This window comes from Pseudorca crassidens, chromosome 6 (assembly GCF_039906515.1).
Source record: "Pseudorca crassidens isolate mPseCra1 chromosome 6, mPseCra1.hap1, whole genome shotgun sequence".
NCBI lineage: Eukaryota > Metazoa > Chordata > Mammalia > Artiodactyla > Delphinidae > Pseudorca > Pseudorca crassidens.
The window spans coordinates 2148130-2167963 of NC_090301.1; the positions used below are offsets into that span (position 1 = coordinate 2148130).

At 59.1% G+C, this 19834-nt stretch overlaps 1 protein-coding gene across 4 annotated transcripts in view; it reads left to right on the top strand.

The window, feature by feature from the left end:
• HDAC4 (histone deacetylase 4) overlaps positions 1-19834 on the top strand; it is a 255996-nt gene that overhangs the window by 215949 nt on the left and 20213 nt on the right. For all 4 annotated transcript variants that reach the window (XM_067740021.1, XM_067740022.1, XM_067740024.1 and 1 more), the window contains 6 exons: positions 2253-2299; positions 6132-6239; positions 8337-8392; positions 9998-10085; positions 11741-11860; positions 12563-12660. In XM_067740021.1, coding sequence (XP_067596122.1) covers positions 2253-2299; positions 6132-6239; positions 8337-8392; positions 9998-10085; positions 11741-11860; positions 12563-12660 — 517 coding nt within the window. The remainder of the gene's footprint in view (positions 1-2252; positions 2300-6131; positions 6240-8336; positions 8393-9997; positions 10086-11740; positions 11861-12562; positions 12661-19834) is intronic.

Sequence of the window (19834 nt, forward strand, 5' to 3'; positions counted from 1 at the left end):
GGGAGAGCAAGGGTGCCCCTCAAGCGTCAGACCCCCGTCTCTCGGCTTGAACATTTTGTGACCTGGACTAGGCAGCGGTGGCCCCGCAACACAGGACGCCAGTGGGGGAGGGACTCGCTGACCAACTGGGGCCTCGGCCGAGGCGGCTGGGGCCAGGCCGGGAGGAGACCAGCTGTGCGGAGAGGCCACCGCTGGGCCGCTCCGGAGCTCTGGGCCAGGACAGCTTCCCTGTTTCCCTGCTGCCCATCCGAGCACAGGCTTGTGTCCGAATTCAGGGTATCCTCTACCTTTTTTATTATTGTGGTCTTTCCTGGCCGGATAATGAGCAAAATCAAAATACTCAAACGATTTATGGTTTTAATGCATCAGTCTGTAATTTCAAACACAGGAATCCAGTCTCAGCAGAGCCCCTCTCACTCATATTTACACACACACTGATGGATGTACATGGATTCACACGGGCGCTTGGATTCTTTGGGGGGAAGCTCTTACATCCCTAGCATCATGATCCTGTGTGCTGGAATAGTTAGTGTTACGAGAACCATCTTGAAGCCATTCCCAGCCCGTGGTCACCTAGAGCCACTGCCGCGTGTCAAGGGCAGGGCCAGTGGGGGCACGGGGGGCTGGTGCCGCCCTCCCTGATTCAGGCCATCGGGTGAATCTGTGGCAGGACAGCGTGGTGCCAGCTCCCCTCTCCCCCGCCCCCCGCCATGCACTGCAGCCCACCCTGTCCCTCCGGCCCCAGGACCGCCCACGGGGGGCTCAGGCAGGCCTGGCAAGCCCCTCCCAGGGCTGCTCTCCTTGGACATCACTTCCCTGCCCGCCGGCCCCTCCACCCACCTGCGCACCCGCTGATTCCCCTGCAGTCGTGGCACAAGGAGGAGAAGGCAGGCATGCCCCCAGCCTCACGGGGATGGGGCCAGAGGCTGCGTGGCTCCGCGAGGATCAGTTTAACTGATGTCAGAAGGCACGGCAGGGGAACCACAGTCAGAAGACGGGCATGCAGGCGGCTGGGGGGGCGTGACCTGGAGGAGAGCCGTGGGCGCAGGCAGGGCAGGCCCGGGGCAGGACCCACCGTCCGGGCATCTCGGAGGGGATGGGGCATGACGGGGAGGGTCCACGGTGTGTGGTCCAGGCCAGGAGCCGGGATGAGGCGGGCACAGACCTCACCAGGGCTGCTCCCCTGGTGAGCCATCTGGACCCTGTGACCCAAGGCCTGCTTCCTTCCTGGGGCCCCGGGAGCAGCTCATGGCCACCCAAGCAGAGCTGGTGCTCGGGTTGGGGAGAGGGCAGTGTTGGGAGTGAGCCCTCCCAGCACCGGGCCCGGCTCTGCCAGGTCCAGAAAGCAGGCTCCCAAGCTGGGCTGTGGAACCTGCCAGGAAAGGCCTGGGGGTCGCAGTGGGAGCGAGGTGGAAGCGGGGCAGGGAGCGCCCGGCTGCACAGAGAGTCTCTCCCGGATGGGGGCAGCTCCTGAAGGGGGGTTGGCCAGCTGGAGCCTGGGCTTCACACTCCGCCAGCCCGGGGAGGGGGGCCTGGGCAGCTGTGCCGCCCTCTGGTCCTGCATGACAGGCAGGTTTTAGGCTAGTCATCAGCCAGCACCCGGATCACACTGAGGAAGAAGACAGTTCCCGTTCTTGTCACCGAGGCAGGCCTGAGCCTCGTGGGACGGGGCCTTGTGTCTGCAGCGTGGGCTCGGGCAGGCCTTCCTAGACGGCCAGGTTCAAGGCTGTGTGGTTTCTTAGCTGTGCACCGTCCCAGTGACCTTGGAACACTTGTACATGGGGGAGGGCTGCTGTTATAGCCCCAAAGACCCCTCGTGTCTAAAGAGCTCACCCCGGGGGTTTAACCCCAGGCCTCTGTCTCTTGCTTACAGCTGGGGAGGGCGGCCAGAGCTCAGCACTGAGAGCCAGTGTCGGGGGCAGGGAGCTCAGGGTGGTTCCCTGCCAGGTGCACAGCTCGGGCTGGAAGCAGAAGCTTCCGTGTGGTCTCCCCACCCCGTGAGGAGTGGGCTGTTGCCGTGGAGAATGCAAGGGCTCCGCAGGGGCTGGGCCCGCTCAGCCCAGGACCCACCCCCGGTCACGCGGTGATACAGTGGTACCTTTGAGGGCCGTTCGCCCCTGCGTGCGTGGGACGCACTGTGCATCTTCCACAAGTGTCAGAGCGCTGTTGCGGCACCGCCAGGCCGTGCCCCCTGCAGGCTGGGGCGCTGGGTGACCCTGCCCGCCTGACCTCGGCTCTCCTTCTCCCTGCAGGCTCGCTAACATCGGTGTTTGTCAGGCTGCCCTGCGGTGGTGTCGGGGTAAGTATTTCTTTAATGTGTAAATAACGTCCTGTTTGTTCTCAGGGTCCTGGTGGTCACAGAAATCGCGGCCTTGCTCTCCGCAGAGCAGGTAATTGTTGCCAGGTGTTTTCCATAAACAGGGCCTGCTGGGCGGGGCTGCCCCACCGCTCACACGTGTGGCTTCAAAGGCCCTGTGAGCCTGTGAGCGTTTTGATGGCGGGTCTGGGGCACCGTCCTCCGGGGAAGGTCGTCTGGCACCACGGCTGGCTTTAGGAAACGGGATCTGGTGTGTGGGTCTGTCTCGTCTGACCCACCGAGCAACAGTCCACTCGTCCCGGCTCAGGTCGTGAATCCATCCCCTCACGGGGTGTGTGTTGATCCCGTATCCGAGCTCCAACCCGAAGCCCCCAGTGCGGCTCTGACCGTGGGCGTGAGGTTTCTGGGCCACGTCAGGGGGGTAGAGCTGCTTCTCCGGGAGATGGAGCTCTTGAGCAGACCTGGGCAGGTAGACACGCAGGAGAACCAGCATCTTGATTTAACTTGGGCTTTCCCTGCCCGGGATGGGGGCGCAGGACCCCTCTGGGCACCCACCCCTACCTCAGCACAGCGGAGGCCAGGTCTCCACAGCCAGAGCTGCTCCTTCCATCAGGAGGGGCTGTCCCCCCGCCCCCCGCTGCCCTCTGGATGAGGGAGGGTGAGGGCAAGGACCAGCCCCCTCCTGGCCAGTCTGCTAGCCGTGGAGCTCCCCAGCCCGGGAAGCGCTGCAGCCGGTCTCGGTCACAGAGAGGCCGGAGGACCTAGTGGACGACAAAGGCATCTCGGCTGGAAGCGCGCTTCAGCCGAACGTGAGCGTAACGACAGAGCGCGGGGTGAAGCTCGGGGTCTGGATTCCGTTATGGAAATGAAACAAAATTGTTTTCTTCCTGAGTCTTTACAAAAATCGCTGCTTTGAAAATTACCCCGTCAGAACGAGCATAAACGGCGTTTGTTCATACCACCACCAGGGCCTCCTAGAGTTATTGCATTTTGTACTGTAAAGAGGCTGCAATCTCTTAATGCGGGCGAATTTTTGGCCAGACTTGAAAAGGCTGGCTTTGCACTGCCCTGCAGCAGCACGCTCTGCGAGGCAGGATTTATAATCGGCAAATGAAAGCGCAGTGGGGACTGGGCCTGGGGCCTTGAGCCAGGTGGCCCCTCCCCGGTGTGAAGTCCAGATCCAGCCCCCAGCAGGCTACCAGCGCCCACCTCCACATCCAGACACAAAAATGCTCTGGAACACGGAGACGTGGAAAATCTCGCCAAGTCGAACCCGGTCGAGAGAGGAGTCCATCAGAATAATTAGTGGGAAGTGTGAACCATAGGGCGCCTCAAGGGATCGTTCCCTTTCAGTTGTTTTCTATAACTGCCCCAATAGGAGGGCAGAGAATCGCAGTGCCCGCCCTCCCGCCTGGCTCAGCGTGGACTCGCCATGTCGCTGGTGCAGCTGCAGCCCTCTTGGGCCTCTGGATCTCCTTCCAGAGCTGGGGGCCAGCCCCCCGGGGTGTTGTCAGGGAAGCAGAGGAGACCCCAGGGGCCCAGGTGTGGCTGGGAGGGTGCAGGTCGGCTGGTGAAGCAGGGAAGGAGAGGGTGCGTTGCTTCCCCCGAAGCTGCTTGAATTAACATCTAGGTTCTGTAATGGAGCTTTTAAATGGTTTTACCTTTTTTTCCCAAGCCAAATAAGAGAAACTCCTGTTTTGCTCACCTCCTGATTATTGCATTTCCCTCCCAGCCCTGCCCTGGTAGGCCCTGGGGACCCCGAGTGCCATGGCTTCTAAGGTCCACGGCCCACTCAGAGTGGCCACCCCGAGTGTCCACTTGAAATCTCTGTAAGGGGTCTCCCCACCCCCGTCTTCACCTTGTCTCCGTCTTTGCTGGAGGGATTGTGGAGTGTAGCCCGTGGCTCTTTCCCTTGTTTCCTGCTTCTGTATTTGTGGGTGCCCCAAGCAGGGCCGCCTCGTACTTCTGGAACTCGGGGCTCCAATCCGACCATCCCACGTTGGTCCCTGGGGAGCTGGTGGCCAGAAGCTGGGGGGCTGAGACCCCGAAGCAGTGGAAAGTGCTGTCAGGTTCTCTGGAGACACTGCAGTGGGGCTGGGGGTCTGTCCCTCACCCTGGACACGATGTTCCAGGACCTTGTGGACCCTGGGGTCATGCGGGAGGAGAACAGAGCACAGAGATCCTTCAGGGCACACGGGGGGGTCAGTCCCTTTCCCCACCTGGCTCCGGTTATTAGCCTGAAACCCAAATCATTGCATTTGGAGGAGAAGTAATCTGCGTAGTTTTGCCCAAACCCGCTTTGGTGCTCAGGGGTGCGGCCTCTCGCGAGGCCCAGGCGACCGGTCGGACCCTCCTGCCAGCTCTTGCTTTGGTTTTATTGAATTGGTTCTTCGGCTGAAGCAACTGGTCCAGAATCTTCTAGTTGAGTGGCTACTTCAATGAATAACAGCACAGTATTATTTAGAACAGAAGCCGGTCTTTGAACGTTGAATATTAATGCTGCGGAGAGTGCGCTAAGTGCAGAGCGTTCTGCTGACATTTGGAAGCTATTTAAAGAACATAGAGGTTTGGTCATTGAAGAGAAGAGCCCGCACGGAATAACACTCCTCAGGAAATAGCTCGAGCTGCTCGTAAATGTATTTTAAATCATCTCGCTTTGAAGATGAAGCCCCAGGACTTCATTGAAAGAAATCCATCCGCACCACGTAATGATCAGGGCCTTTGTCAGGTGGGCAGGGGCCTGGGCGCTGACCCTGGCTGGGCCGGAGAGGGGGTGCCGGGCCCTCACCTGCGGCTCAGCCTCTGTGTCCGGGGCCCCGAGCGTTCAGCGCTTGGAAGAGGTTGCCGTGGGAAGGAGTGTCTCACCCAGGCCCGGCCGACTCTGCTGCAGGTGGAAGGGCTTATTCCTCACAGCTTCCCAGACCCTCTCTAGGCTCGGGCACCCACAGGAAGGGCACGCGAGTCCCAGGTGTGTGTGGCCGAGGCACCAGCTGCCCTGCCCTGGGGATGGCAGCGCCCTTGACCTGGAGCCAGGGGCCCCTGCTCCCTGCCCCCCAGGCTCCCGCAGGAGACTCAGCCTCCGCAGAACCGACTCGTCAAGTCTGTGTCTTCCTTCCTGCCCACGTTAGCTAGAGTTTAAAAAACATATCTAATGTGTAAGTAAATAAACCAACACACAAACACGTTACCTGACAGGTTTGTGCCCCACACGGGCTTTTCTCTTTGAAGGGGAACAGCTGCCTGGGCAAGTGTGCTATCCCCTGGGCTGAGCCCCCTGGCGTGTGTCCAAGAGGCTGGACTCTCCTCCCCTCACCCTTCCACGTGCCGTCCCTGTTAGCGACTCCTGTCAAACCCGCGGGGCTTCTCCTTCGGCTCAGCAAGAAATAAAGTCATAATTTGGAGGGGCCTCTAACTCTGACGCTTGCCACATTTGCTCTTGCTAATTGGTAGTGTGACTCAGCTGCAGTCGCAGTTGAAAAAGGAAGGGAGCCAGGCAGCCTTGGCATCGCGGCTCCCAGCATGGAGTAGTTTGGAGCAGCTGAGAGAAGAGATGACACCTCAGAAAGGGGTAAAACGCAGGCGCTGTTTTCGGCGCACGCACTGTTCTTTCTCCGTTTAGTATTGTTTGGCATGTCTTCAAAACAAAAGCCCGAATGTGAGCTGGGTACGCTCTGTAATTAGTCAAGGAGAGATGGCAGGCTCTGGTTTTAGAGGCAGAGCACAGGGGCCCCCGGCTGCACGGCCACCCGGCCGCGATGGGGGGGTGACTCTGACCAAGGACGCCGGCCTTATTGCGGGCCTGATGTCTTCACAGGTAGACAGTGACACCATATGGAACGAGGTCCACTCGTCAGGGGCAGCCCGCCTGGCCGTGGGCTGCGTGGTGGAGCTGGTCTTCAAGGTGGCCACAGGGGAACTGAAGGTCAGTGCGGACCAGCGGGAGGGGTCCTGGGAGGACACAGCCCGGGGGTGGGGGGGTAGGAGGAGGTGGGGAGGGACAGCCCGCCCGCTTCGCTCCCCCTCTGGACAGGCACCTGGAGGCTGTGATGGGGAGTATGGGCGGACCCAGCTCTGTCATCACTGTTGAGCCCAAGGGGACTTTTCCCACGCTTGTGAAAACGTGTGTAATGATACAGCATTTCTCAAAGAATTCGATCTCGGGAACATGCTGCGTTCTTACAGTGGCTGACAAATCCCGAAGCGCTTTTGTCTTTATGAGCTGTGTCATCAGCCTTGACCACTCACTAGAGTTTAAAATGGAGGCTTTTAAAATATTTATTAATTTAAATATAATGGTAAGAGCTTAGTCGCTCAGCTGGACTCTCACACCTGCTTCCGCTTCCGTGTCTGGTGACGTGTTGTTTTAGTTGAAGCACACGAAGAAAATCTGGCCTCGCGCAGGTGCAGAACTGGGGAACGGGGAGTATTTTAAGAGCTTTTCCAGATGATTGTGGGCATTCTTCTTTGACGCTTTGCCGAAATTCAACAAGTGGCAGCTTCTTGAAGATGAGCTACAGTGTGGCCCCCAGAACAGCGTCAGCGAGCTCGTCCTCCTGTGCGAGAAATGCCGTCGGCCTCGCACGTGGAGCCGCTCATTGATCCTGACGTTTGCACAGTGCGTGGTTGTTTGGAAATAGGGACTCAGTGGATCACGTAGGTCTTCCAAATCTGGACACATTTTATTATACGGCGTCCAGAGCATCACCAATCTTTGAAACCATGAATGTCACCACCCATCTCATCAGGAAGGTCTTCTCAGTGCTGGGAAGAGCTGGGCCGAATACAAGTTGTCCAGAGTTCTCGGTTTCACGGGAAAGCTCAAATCCCACCCCTGACACAGCCACTGTCTGTCGTTTTCGTTGAGGTGACAGCCCCGCGGGTTATTTGCACGCCTCCCCACCTCTTTGCACGGGTGTTAAAAAGACGTCGAGGTTTAATGAAATTGATAAGTTTTACTGCTTCTTCGGGGCACTGACACGGAGCTTCCTTTTCCCTGCAAACGTGTGTGCCCGGGCCTCCTCCTGCTACCGTACCCGAAGGCCACCCGCCATCGCTGCCCGCCGCCGGTCAGCTCTCAGCTCCGCGGGAAGGGCACAGAGCCTTGGGGTTGCTATGCAAAGGCCCCCGGGGCACGGGACCCCTGGGGCCCACGTCCCCATGCAGAACCGCAGCGCTGGGTCCTGTGCAGGAGAGGGGAGATAGTTGGCAGCGCCAAGCGTGCCGAGGCGGGGCTCCCACTAAGTGTGCCCCCCCCGTCCCCCCCTGAGCTGGTCTCTGCAGCCGGCTGGGTACACTTCCCACGCCCGGTCAGCATGGTCCGCGACCCATGGGTCTCTGTTACAGACCTCGATCGCACGGCTTCCTGCGCTTGTGAGACCCGGGGTGCCGGTCTAAACCATTTTTATTATGGTGGCTGCAGGATGGTTTGCGGATGGTTCTTTTAAAGCATAAGTGACTCAGGGGTCCTAAGCAGGGGTGGGGACTGAAGCTCCTCTCCAGCCTCTGAGATTTTCTTTCTAAGCGTTAGTGATTGTTTTCTGCCTCGCTCAGTCCCCTGGGAACTGAGCTGCACTGACAGCAGAGAGATTCACGTTAAGGCCAAACTAGGGCACAGCATCTGTGCAGCGGCCGAGCCTTCTCCGTTTCATCTGCGTCCAGGGCTCCCGTCAAGCTGCTTCCTGGGGAGGCTGGTTACGATCAGAGGGGGGCCGCAGTGCCCCTTCCACTCCTACCCTGCTTCCCCAGCTGAGCAGCTCCCAGCCTTGCCAGCAGGCTGTCAAAGATAGAAAATCGGGGACGGACTCACCTTTTATCTTAGTAATTTGTGATAACCAGCAGGGCTCGTTCAGGGAAGGGACCTAGATGTCTTTGAAGTGCTCACAGCCAGCCCTGTATCCTGCCCTACGTCTGTGCGCCCGCAAGGCAGCTGGAAACCGTGTCCTCACGCACACTCTGCCTTTTCTCACTGACCTGAAACCAATCTTTTATCCCCATGTCTCCTTTTTGGTGTCGCGCGTAGAATGGCTTTGCCGTGGTCCGCCCCCCAGGACACCACGCGGAGGAGAGCACGCCCATGTAAGTACACACACGGTCACTCTCGGGCAGGGGACTTGCGGCATTCTCGAGCCTGCCCGTGCACGGTCCCCGAGAGGCCGGTCCAGCAGGGCGTAACCGTACGTGCAGCTCGAGTTGGTTAGGGTTGGTCCCGGTGAAGAGATGCGGGGGCAGCGCGTGGAGGTGTGCAGAATGGGAGGCCGTGTGTGCAGAAGCGAGTCCAGAGGAGTCGTCTCGTCTGGCCTGGGAGAGGGAACTTCAGCTGCCCCGGAAGGAGTTCTCTGGTGCTTCCTCGTTCTAGAGCTTTACCAGTCAGGCCTCAGGTCTGCTCGCGGGTGGCCTTCCAGCTGACCTGCTCACGGCTTGGCACCGCGAGGCAGAAGTCCCAAGGTCATGACCACAGGGGGCAGCTCTCTGGCCTGTGTTTCGGGTTGTAGACACCCCTGACCGTGCACATGAGAAGCTGGCCGAGGTGGCGGGGTTGACGTGCAGATTCAGGGTCCATCCTGGTCGAGGAGAAGCCGCCCGGGGGCAGCCACAGGACTTGACCCGGGCAGTTGTGCATGGAGTGGACGCAGAAAACCCTCAGCGAGCATGATGTCTGGGGCTCGCCCTCGGGCCCCGCTGCAGCAGACACCGTGTTGTAGGTCGTCAGGACGAGGGGACGGGCGGTGGCTGGGGGAATGAGCGCTGGTTTGTCGGCTGGTGAAGCACGGATGGTGCAGACAGAGCTGTGGGGAGAAGCAGGAAGCGCGGGGGCGGTGCTGGACCGGGAGCCTGGCTTTCAGCCAATGGACGGCGGAGCCCTCGGCCGCCTCGAATCCCCAGTGAGGACATCGGGGCCGGGCTTCAGGAAGGGACCCTTCACCGTAAAGGGAGCTGTCGTCACCACCGTGCGGTCACTCCCTGGCCCGGAACAGTCCACGTGACCGAGGGGCAGGCGCTGATTGTAGCATTTCGCTGAGGTCACCTTTCTAATTCGACTCTGAGCTGTCAGATATTCTGAAGGGTGGGCGCAGATGGACCGAGATGGAATATGGAGGGACACGTCCGTGGAGGCTCTTAGAGACTGCATAGTTCGGTCCTGGGGCCAGCGCGGCCAGAGAGGCGGTGGCTGCTGGGACGCGAGGCTTCCCGCCAGGCAGCCTACAGCCCGAAAACAGACCCACCCGGGCTTCTCATTTTCTTTGGTGATTCAGGCAAAGGGAAATTCAGGTTTAGGAGATTTTCGTTTTCACTTGACTCACTTTCTCAGCTCGTTTTTCCCGTTCTCTCAGAGACCCTCTAGAATCACTGTTATCCACCTTAGACTGTGGAAAGACGCGCAGTGAGAAAGTCAAATGAGTAACTTCCGTGTCTGTGGGCCTCGGTGCCTCTGACAGGTCGGTCAGTGCGTGTTCTGGGAGACGTCCTGGGGGCATAAAGTGAGAGGGACTCTCTCACCCTGGGAGCGCTGGCGGCCTGCACGCAGGGACCGTGTGTGTGTGTCAGTGATCAGCATCAGTTAACGTTTCCAAACCGCCGCCTTAGACCCTCGTGGGATTCTAGAATGTTCTATCGCACGTTGAATAAAAACTAATCAGAGCCCGGAATTTGTCTCTATTTCTCCTGATTCTCACCTGCCAGGGGGTTCTGCTACTTCAATTCCGTGGCTGTCGCAGCCAAGCTTCTCCAGCAGAGGTTGAGTGTGACCAAGACCCTCGTGGTGGACTGGGTGAGTGGCCCGTCCTTGTCTCCCCCGCAGACAGTGGGAGGCGGAGGCGAGCTTTTCCATCTCCACTGGCCATGGGATTTGGGGGCCTTACCTTTCTGGAAACTACCTCAAAGATGCAGAAAGGAAAAGCCCAAACCTGTTAGGAGTCTGTTTGACAGCTTCAGCCAGCCGATCCTGCCAATAACCCGGCTCCTGAAGGGTCTAGAAATAGGCCTGTGGTCGAGGGCAGCAGCCGAAGGGCAATCCTTGCAAAACCTCGCTGGGAGGCGGGAGTGCGGGAAGGGGTGGAGCCTGGGCCTCGACAGGGATCAAGGGTGTGGCCCGCCCTCCCCGAGCCAACGCGGCAGCTTTGCATCACTGTCACTCCCGGCGTAAAGGCCCTCCCTGCTTCTGCAGAGGGGAGCCAATTGACACTGGTTTAACCTCCTTCCCATTTTCCCTTGGGAGGGGCCACATCTGACAATCGCACTGCCTCAAAGGTAAACTCTATGAAAAACGCTATAGAATAACTGAACTCCAAAAATAGGTATACGGAGTCCTATGCTGGACATGGGGATTCTAGGTGTTCACTTTTTTCTTCTTTTTTAAGCCATATATGAAGGGGGCAGGGGGAACATTCTCTTTGGTATTTAAGATTTATTTCATCATTTTTTCTAGTTAAAAAGATCAGATACATTGGGTGGGATTATCTTTTATGCTGCGAAGTCCTTCTCCTTTGGGAAAAGAAACACCAAAACACAGCCCAGGACACCCCCAAGCTCCGGGCGGCGGGCACTGGTCAAGGGGCCCTTGGGTGCCACGGCCGCACAGCGTGGACTGCGGAGCCCGGTGTTCACGCAGCCGGTGCCTTGGCCCCAGGGGGCCCTTCCTTTAGCGCCCCTTGTGGAGCAGTCAGAGATGCTGGGCACGTATAACAGCTGAGTGCTGGAGAAGGGGGGCGTGCCGGAAGCACTGCGGAAAGTGGGTGATCCGTCTGGTGCTGTCGCAGAACCGCGTGTAAGGGCTCCGCTGTCACGTGGAACAGCGCACAAGTGGTGCGTGAGTGCCAAGGCCCTGGTGTGCGCCCCTCGGCGGCGGTGGGCCTCAGTGGGACCCAGCTGGTTCCTCACTTGCAGCTGTCCCTCCACTTTTCTATGATGAGCACAGGTAGCTCTCGTAAGTAGGGTAAGGATTCTAAGCAGTTCCCCGGGGTTTAAAATCACAGACTCGTGTGCGGCCCTCAAGCGTGCACGCTCTATGCAGCGGGCCACCCCGTTTCAACACGTGGTCACTGTGATTTGGAGAAGCGGCTTGTCGTTCCTGTTTGGGCCCTGGCACCCCCATCGCTCCACCCCGGGGACGGCCTCCCGTGTACCCCAGGGTCCGGTGCGGAGCAGGTGAACGGCCGTGGTCAGCGACCTCCCCGGCCCTCACCGCCAGGCTGTGACAAGAAATTAATCAGATGACTTTGCCTGGCAAATCGCGGCCTCCGGGGAAGCTGAGACACCCGCCGAACCTGCCCCGGGGGTGCCGCGCGGGCGAGGAGGATGCCACCTGGGGCCTCTTCCTTCTCTTCCCAGGGCCCCAGGGGCCCCGAGCTACAGGGCTCATCAGCCAGGGCCTGAGGGCGCCTGCGCCGAGTCAGCCCCCGCCCCTGACCGCCCCCGCCCCTCCAGGACGTGCACCATGGGAACGGGACCCAGCAGGCCTTCTACAGCGACCCCAGCGTGCTGTACATCTCGCTGCACCGCTACGACGACGGGAACTTCTTCCCGGGCAGCGGGGCGCCCGACGAGGTGAGCGGGCCCATCCCGTGCTGGGCCTGGGGGGCGTGAGAGCAATGCAGAGCAAGGGCTCCCAGCGGCGATGGGGGCAGCCGTCAGCCTCCATTCCATCACGTGTGCCCACGTGGGCTTTATCTTGTTCCAAGTAAAGATGGAAAACAGGAGAGCATTCTGGTTCTAATCCAAACAGGCCGCAGGATTTATGAACGGGTGAGAGTGGGGTGCCCTTGTCCTGCAGGAGGCGCTGCTGTGTGCGGTCACAACGCACCTCCAAGCCACGCCTTTCGTCCTGTCCCTTGGGCGGGGGCCGTCCTCTCGCCTGTCCAGTGCCACACAGTGGGCCCCGGAGTGTCAGGACCCTGTGGGACACCCCGATGCCCCAGCAGAGCCCCACACTCTGCACAAAGAGGCCCCGACAGTGGGGAATCCCACCCAAGGAAAAAGGATCGTCTGCCTCTGCGTCTCCTTCTGGGAAGGAAGTTGGGAAGGACAGCCTTGCTCGCAGGGCCCTGTGGGCGCACATTGCTGGCCCCTCCCCTGGGCAGGGCAGCCCCACACGCTGCACCCGTGGAGGGGGACGGGGGCCCTGCCTCTGAAAATGCTCCATCGTAGAAGGCCGTGTGTCGGGGCCTTGGGGACCCGGGCGGGCTAGGGGCGCACCGGCAGGGCCGCCGGGGTCATGGTCTGTGACGCTCATCTCTCTCCCCCATGCAGGTGGGCACGGGGCCCGGCGTGGGCTTCAACGTCAACATGGCTTTCACCGGCGGCCTTGACCCCCCCATGGGAGACGCAGAGTACTTGGCGGCCTTCAGGTAAGAGTCCCGGCTTCCTGCCCCATGGGGCATTTGGGGAACAATCGGGAATTCCCCGACGGTGGCTCCAGCTCTTGCGGGGTTTACTGTTTTCCTTTGACCTTCATCTTCCTTCGTGAGCAAGCCCCCACCCGCCCCCCGCCCCCCGCCCGACACGGTCCCCAGGCAGGGCCCTCAGTGCCGTGAGCATGCGCCTGCAGGGACCAACCTTTCTGTCTCTGTGTTTCGGAGGAACGGGCTCTGGGGCTTCTCCCAGTTTGCTCTTTAAGCCAAAGGTGGCATCTTCAAGTCTGTCTTCTCACCTTCTGTCTGCAGTGTTCCTGTCTTGTGCATTAAATGAAAAACAGGAATCTGTCTCGCGTCTTAACAGTAAGAAAGTGATGGAGACCGAGGCAAGGTGTCAGAAAGTGTTAGGTTAATGAAAAGCGGGTGCTCGAATCTGAATGGGCTCATAATCTCCTAATTTTTCTTCCACAAAACCTTTTGTGAGATAATGGGAAACAGAAATAAATATCCCTCCTTTATTGACATAAAAATCGAGAGACGACTCCCCATTCATCCCGGTTCCTTCACGTTATGCGGGGCCGGTAGACTCCGGCTGCAGGGTGATGTTGTAAAACACAGTGTTTGCCTTTGTCATCAAATGGTGATTTCTGCTTTGATCTGGGCCGGATTGAAGGGATTCCTGTGGCCAGAAGTGGGTGCTCAGAGCATAGGTTTCCTTCTCCTGCTGGAGGAGGAGCAAGTGGCCTGTGGGTCAGCACCTGCCCAAGTGCGGGTCCCAGGGCCCCTCGGGAGGAGGGGAGCTCTGTTTGGTGGTGAAGCCGACAGACCTTCAGTCTTTGTTAAAAGCACCGTGTCTGCACCGGGCGTTGGAATCCCATGAAGCTTCCAGAGGACTTTTCTCCCTTTTCTCTTTGACTACGTGCTCTTCCTTTCCTGCATGCAGGCGTGTGTGGTGTGTGTATGTGTGATGCCCACGCCTCTGTGTGGACACGTGTGCGCCTGTGTTGTGTGTGTGTGTCTTTGGGTGCGTGTGCACGTGTGCGTGTAAGCACAAGCGTGTCGTGTCTGGCGGGTGAGATTCCAGCAGAGGACACACCCGTAAAAGTTTGGCCGAGGACCCTGCCTCGTGCTGGGGCACGGGGGGCAGCAGAGGTCATGGGTCACGTGACCCCTCGCAGCGTCTGCTTCCCTCATCTGGAAACTGGGTCCTGGTCCCCGGCCTCCGGGTGGGTGTCCGGGTCTGGTGAGGCAAAGGCCTGGCCCCAAGGGTGGCTCGGCCGACATGAGGCCTCTTCCCCAACCGCTTAGTTCATAGAAATAACGGCTCGACGATGAAACTGGTCTGTGCAAATGGGAGTCCATCACCTCCATAGAAGGCCTGCCCCGGTCATCGCCTGGACCACTTTTTCCTCTGATCTCAGCGGTTTAATTTTGTTGTTTGTTCTTCCTCTTGATCAGACGTAATGTAATGTTGACATTTGCCCTCCCTTATTTAGGGGAGAAGGACTCCCCCAAACGGATACCACATCTGAAAGCTGCTCATGTACATAGTTAAGTATCAGCTTTAGGAAATCTGAACCCACCATCACTGGCCGGGGTTGTCCCTGCCTGTCCTGAGATGCCCTCCGACCACCAGCACGTTGTCACCTCCCCCAGGAGAACCGGCCCTCTTAGGGGGCTTCCTTAGAGGTAAAGGGTCTGGACTCCGTGTAAGAGGCATAGATAGAGCCCGAGTGAACTCTGGGGCCTCGGGGGACCCAGTGTCGCTGAATTCTGGTGAAGGCAGAGAAGGAGGGGCTTTCTTTAAACTGTGGATTAAAGCGATAAAAACGGCGGTTCTGTCTTCCTTCAGGCCAGGTTCCGACTGGATCGGCTCCCAGGGCCTGTCTCAGTGTGCCCTGGGCACTCTGATCGGGGTGGAAAGGCCCGCACCCGGCCCAGCGGGCAGGCGAGGCGGGTCCTGGAGGTCCCCCCACCCCACCACCCCGCCAGCTTTGAGATGGACCTTTCACTCTGAGTCTCTGTTGACATTCCGTTTTAGTCTTCTGCCAGGCATGTACACGATGACGCCCTATCGAATGAACTTTGTAAAGCTCAGATAGCCTCTTTGAAAAGGAAAATTGTTTCAGGATTTTTTTTTTATTGATTTTAATGTAAAGTAGCACTTTGAAGTTTACGATTTATGGTTCCCTGGGCATCGATCGGATGGGGGAAGGAGGGTCAGGATCCGTTTTCCCTCCTTCTGCCCCGCTCCCCGGGGGCCCCAGGCCATGCGTGCCTTCATGCTTTCGAGGCAGCACCTTGTGCTCAGACCCACGCCTGCCTCGTTGCATTTCAGGAGATCAAGCCCGAGATGAAGAAGAGATAAGAAAATTGCCCCTAATGAAATCCAGAGGCAGCCGCACTTTCTCCTGGGCTTGGAGACTTGTAGGAGAAAAGGGAACCTTAATTCAAACCAGCCAGGCCAGCGGCTTTGAAGTTTGCTGAGCAGGGCTGAGGCCTCCGGGCCAGGAGATAATGATGCACTTTTCTTAACCCCTCACTTACCTGCCGCCCGGCAGTGCAGAGATGGAGCTGGGATTGTTCGTGCTCTTAGGTCGTAGTTTGGGTTTAAATGCGATATCATAAAGGTTATCAGAGATGGCGGTGAAGCTGGATATTCGAGAGTGGAAGCTTTAATCTCTTAGTGAGTGCGAGTTGCCTTTAAACTGAGCAGCTGGGCAGGTTCATTTCACTTACCCTGACCTTTCCAGCCTGGCACGAAGGTCGAGGCTCTTTTGTTTCTTGCGTAAGGTGTGTTTTGGGTTTTTTAACAGGTTTTTTCTGTTGTGCTAAAATATGTATAAAACATACTGTTTGAACCACGTGCGAGCGTACAGTTTGGTGGCGCTGGCTGCATTCACGATGGCGCATCTGTTCCAGAAATGTTGTGCCCCGAGGGCCCAGCGCTTGCTGCTGTGAAGATATTGACTTGAAAACTGCTAGAGGCGATTCTATATCTCTTTAAGGGCATCCACGTCTTTTCCTATGTAGAGAGTTTGTCTGAGGACATTCTGCAGTGATTTTAGAAGCAAAAAAATATTAGCTAAAAATTCAGAGTTTCGCAATCCTGTGTTCAGCAAGCCGTCACTGTACTTGCATAAAAGGGGGCACACGCGGTACCGTCCTCGTGGGTGGCAGGGCCCCGAGCAGGTGAGGCGAGCATGTGATGATGGAGGGGGACTCACACCTGCCCGCAGGTGAGGGAGCTTCCCAGCCAGGCCCCGGAGGAAGAGCCGGCATGGGGTGTCGGGGAGGGTGACGTGCCCGCAGGAGCAGGCCTGACGGTGGAACCCGCCTGTCTGACCCCGACGGTTCTGGAGCCTTCGAGGGCCTGGCCAGCACGGTCACCAGCAGTCTGGCAGCAGCTCGGTGACAGGCTCGGTCCTGGGAGTCGGGGGACCACGCTGGGTTGCCTAGGCAAGCCCAGGAAGGTTGAGGGCACCTGGCCGGGACGGGGAGTAGGGCGGGGGGTCCAGCAAGGTCTCAGGGCACTGGCGTGGGAGGAGGGTGGGCACGCCAGGAGGAGCGGGCTCCAGGTGGGGCTCGGGACCCTCAGCCTTAGCAGATTTTCACGCAGAAAGCCGGAACGTGTTCCCAGTGTGGCAGCTGGGCGACCACTGGCACCCCAGGAAGGACAGCCTTGGGGGGGGATGGGGCGGGGACAGAATGTGCTGGGTGCGGGAGCGAAAGTGTTGTGGGGAGAAGAGACAGCGAAGACTGCGGTTCCGAGCACCTGGTTGGGGAACAGGAGCTGGGGGTGCAGGCGGGCAGGTGAGCATCCCCGTGGGGCGGCGGGAGAGGTCCGGGAGGTGCCTGGTGGGCCGCCCCCCGTCGAGGTCCCGCCTGGCCCTGCAGAGACCCCGCTCCTCAGGCTGGGTGGGTCACAGGCCCCTCGGCAGGCTCACCGCCTCTGGCATTGGTTCCTGGGGCACGCAAAGGGAAGGGGTGCCGAGTGCTGGGGGACTAAGGGAGCAGTGGGGGGGGCTGCGTGCTCTGAGAGCCTCCGTGCCACCTGTGTGAAGGCCCGAGGATGGTGCCTGGCGGTGGTGGGAGGCTGGGCGGGCACGGGGCCTCCTGGGGGGTGACGGGAGGGACCTGGAGTGCAGGGGCGGGAGGGGGCAAGGGTACGTTAGGGTCTGGAGTAGGCATGCACCGACCCCCCCTTCCAGGAGGCTGCAGGGGCAGGGGGAGGAGCGTCCCCACCTCAGCAGGTGGAGGCGGGGCGAGCCAAGTGCGAGGAGACCCGCGGCCTGTGGGGCAGCAGCTCCGGAGTGGGAGGGGGGCCGTGGGCAAGGGCGGCCGGGCCTAGAGGGGCAGGAGCGGGACGGCGTCCACTGTGGACGGGTTTCAGCCTGCCCGCCAGGTCCAGCTCTGTCCCGACGTCCGGACGGCCAGGCCGGGGCCGCTGAGTTTCCGTCATCACCGTCTTTGTTCTGATTCTGACTCGCAGCAGAGTTCAGCTGCTGGACGAGCAGGTGCTCCAGACACTCGCCGGGCGGTCCTGGTGGAGAGGGGTCTTGAAGGGACGCGGGGGACCCCAAAGCAGGGAGGCTCAGAGGCCACGCCCACCGTGCAGGTGTGCGGAGATCCCAGATCCCAGAGGGAACGCACCTGCCCTCGCCGTGGCCCTCAAAGCAAGAACCTGCGCAACGTACAACAAAAGGAAGTTCTCAACGATCAGAATGCTGTGATTACTGCAACGGTGTTGTCAGGCACCACCCAGGCCACAGCCTCCTGTAAAGCCACAGCTGGTAGCCTCTGCCTGGTGCTTCCAGCTCACGGGCGCTCTCCCGGCTGGGGATGCTTAACTGCGAGACCAGCCAAAAGCACGGCAGTGAGGGAGGAGGCCTGTGTGGGTGAAGCTTCCAGGGGCCAGTGTGTGTGGACCATGCCTCCGGGGCACTTGGAGGGGCAGCAGGGACCCAGGGGCAGCGACCCGGCCTGAACCCCGGCTCCGGCGGAGGCCCCGGCGTGGGTGAGCACAGCCCCCAAAGACGGCGCCTCGGCCCGCTGGCCACGCCAGGCTGTGCCCCCAGTGCGTGCGGACCACAGGTGCGGTGGGTTTTGTGCAGGGCCCTGGTTGGGGGATGAATCGAAAGTTCCTTTCTTTCTAGAAGTTGAAGCAGATTATTGAATCAGCTCTTGCGTTTAGATTCCACTGTGAGTTTTGGAGACGGCACGTTGGTACGCCCCATAATCTGATCACCTGAGGTTATAGGGTGGCTTGTAAGAAACGATTCTGGGAGCTGTAAGCGCCCCATAGCACCACCTGGCACTGCCACCTTCCCGGAGCGGGAACTGGCTCGTCAGAGACATCCGCCCCATTGCCCAGCCTGCCCCTCAGCGGACGCCCAGCCCAGCTTTTCCCCGTGGCAACGTGGCCGCAGGTGTGGCCCGGCCGGCGAGCTAAGGACAGAGGGGCGGGCACAGTGTGGTGTCCGGAGCAGAGGCCCCAGGATTGGGCCCAGAGGAGGCCTCAGGAGGGCGACGGGCAGCTGCACATGTGGGTTGCACGGCTCTGCCCACCTGAGCTCCACCCCCGGCATGAGCCCCAGGGGTGCAGAGGCTCTGGGACACACGCTGCTCGTCCCTACAACCATCTCCTCCCCGCTTTCCCACTCGGAGGGCTGCACCCGGCCACCTCTTCTCTCGGGGGTTGGCGCATTCGCCTCCTTGTGAGCGGACGATCAGTGGTCTGCTACCCGGGGAAGCTCCCAGCCCACCCCTCTCTGCCCTCGGTTGCCCTGCAGAAGGCCACAGGGGACCCCATGGACACACTCACCTTAAAGCAGTGGTTTGAGAGAAGGCCTCCAGCAAATACTCACATCTTATTATTTTCAGGCTAAGCTGTCCCTTAGAATGTCATTCTAGAAATAAAATGTAAGGCCAGTTTCCCATTTCTTCTGCAGAGCCTAGTAATTGGTGGTGCGCTTTCAGCTTCCCTCCGGCACGAGGGTCCTGGGTGGGGCGGTGCTGCAGGGTTTAGAAGGCAGGCCGGTGGGATTGTCCGGAGGGCCGCCGTCAGCCCTCTTCTCACCTGCAAGGAGGCCAAGTCCCGTCGAGGGGAGGTGACATTTGTCGGGGCTCAGGGCTCACTGAAAGTCAGTGCTGGCGACCCACTCGGCACACGCCTGGCATACAGCACCATTTCAGATTTTCTTACTTCAGCAAGTGTTTGGGATTACAACCTAGAGGGTCCCAAATCAGGAAAAGGCAGTGAGTATGTGTGTACACGTACATCAGCTGTCTCAGCTGCTTACACTCGTGCCTGACGATGTACCCACACCTGCCACCCTGCACGCGCGCACACACACACACACACACACACACACACCCTACCACACACCCACACATGGGATCAACTGCGCTTTACAATTCGTTATGATTGGCTTTGGGGTGAAGCCACACACCAAGCACAGACACCAGAGACCCTCTTGGTATTAACTTCCTTTAATGATGATTCTAACAGGGCTGTTTTTTTAATTTTGTGGGGGGATTAGAAATGCAATAGCTCAGCGATACTTCAAAGCAGAGAACTAAAGCCCCCCCAACGTGAACTTGCTTCAAAACGGCTGCCGGAGCTCTTGGTGAATGAGCTGGTGTCTGCATTGAGATGTCTGCGGTTTTCACTGAAAAATGGTCTTGGCTTTAAAATCCATACCGAGACCACGGCTGAAACTGGCCTCTGGCCTGAAGACAAAGTTTATGTGACAAGAACTTCGTTAAAATAATTGAAAACCAGCCTCCCTGGAATGATGGAGGTCCTTGTGGAGGAGCCCCGCCCAGGCCCTCACGGTGGCCTGTACCTTTGGGAAGACAGACCACATCTGCTGGGCGTGGAGATGAAAGAGGACAGTTCTTCCTGGATCCCCGAGGCATTCTCTCCCTCCTCCCTGCCTGGACCAGGAATTTCCCCACTTCCGGCCCCCGTGGCAGGATTGTTAACACGTACTCCAGGCCTGCTCTGACCCAGATGCTGTGTTTAAAAGACAGCGCTCTTCTCTACTTCGTGTTTACAGATTCTGGGAACGTTTGTGACAGCGTCCCAGTGGCACAGAGAAACATTAAAAGCTGGGGCTGTTGTCATGCGTGGTAGAACTTTACCAGAGTTGTAATGACAGGAGTC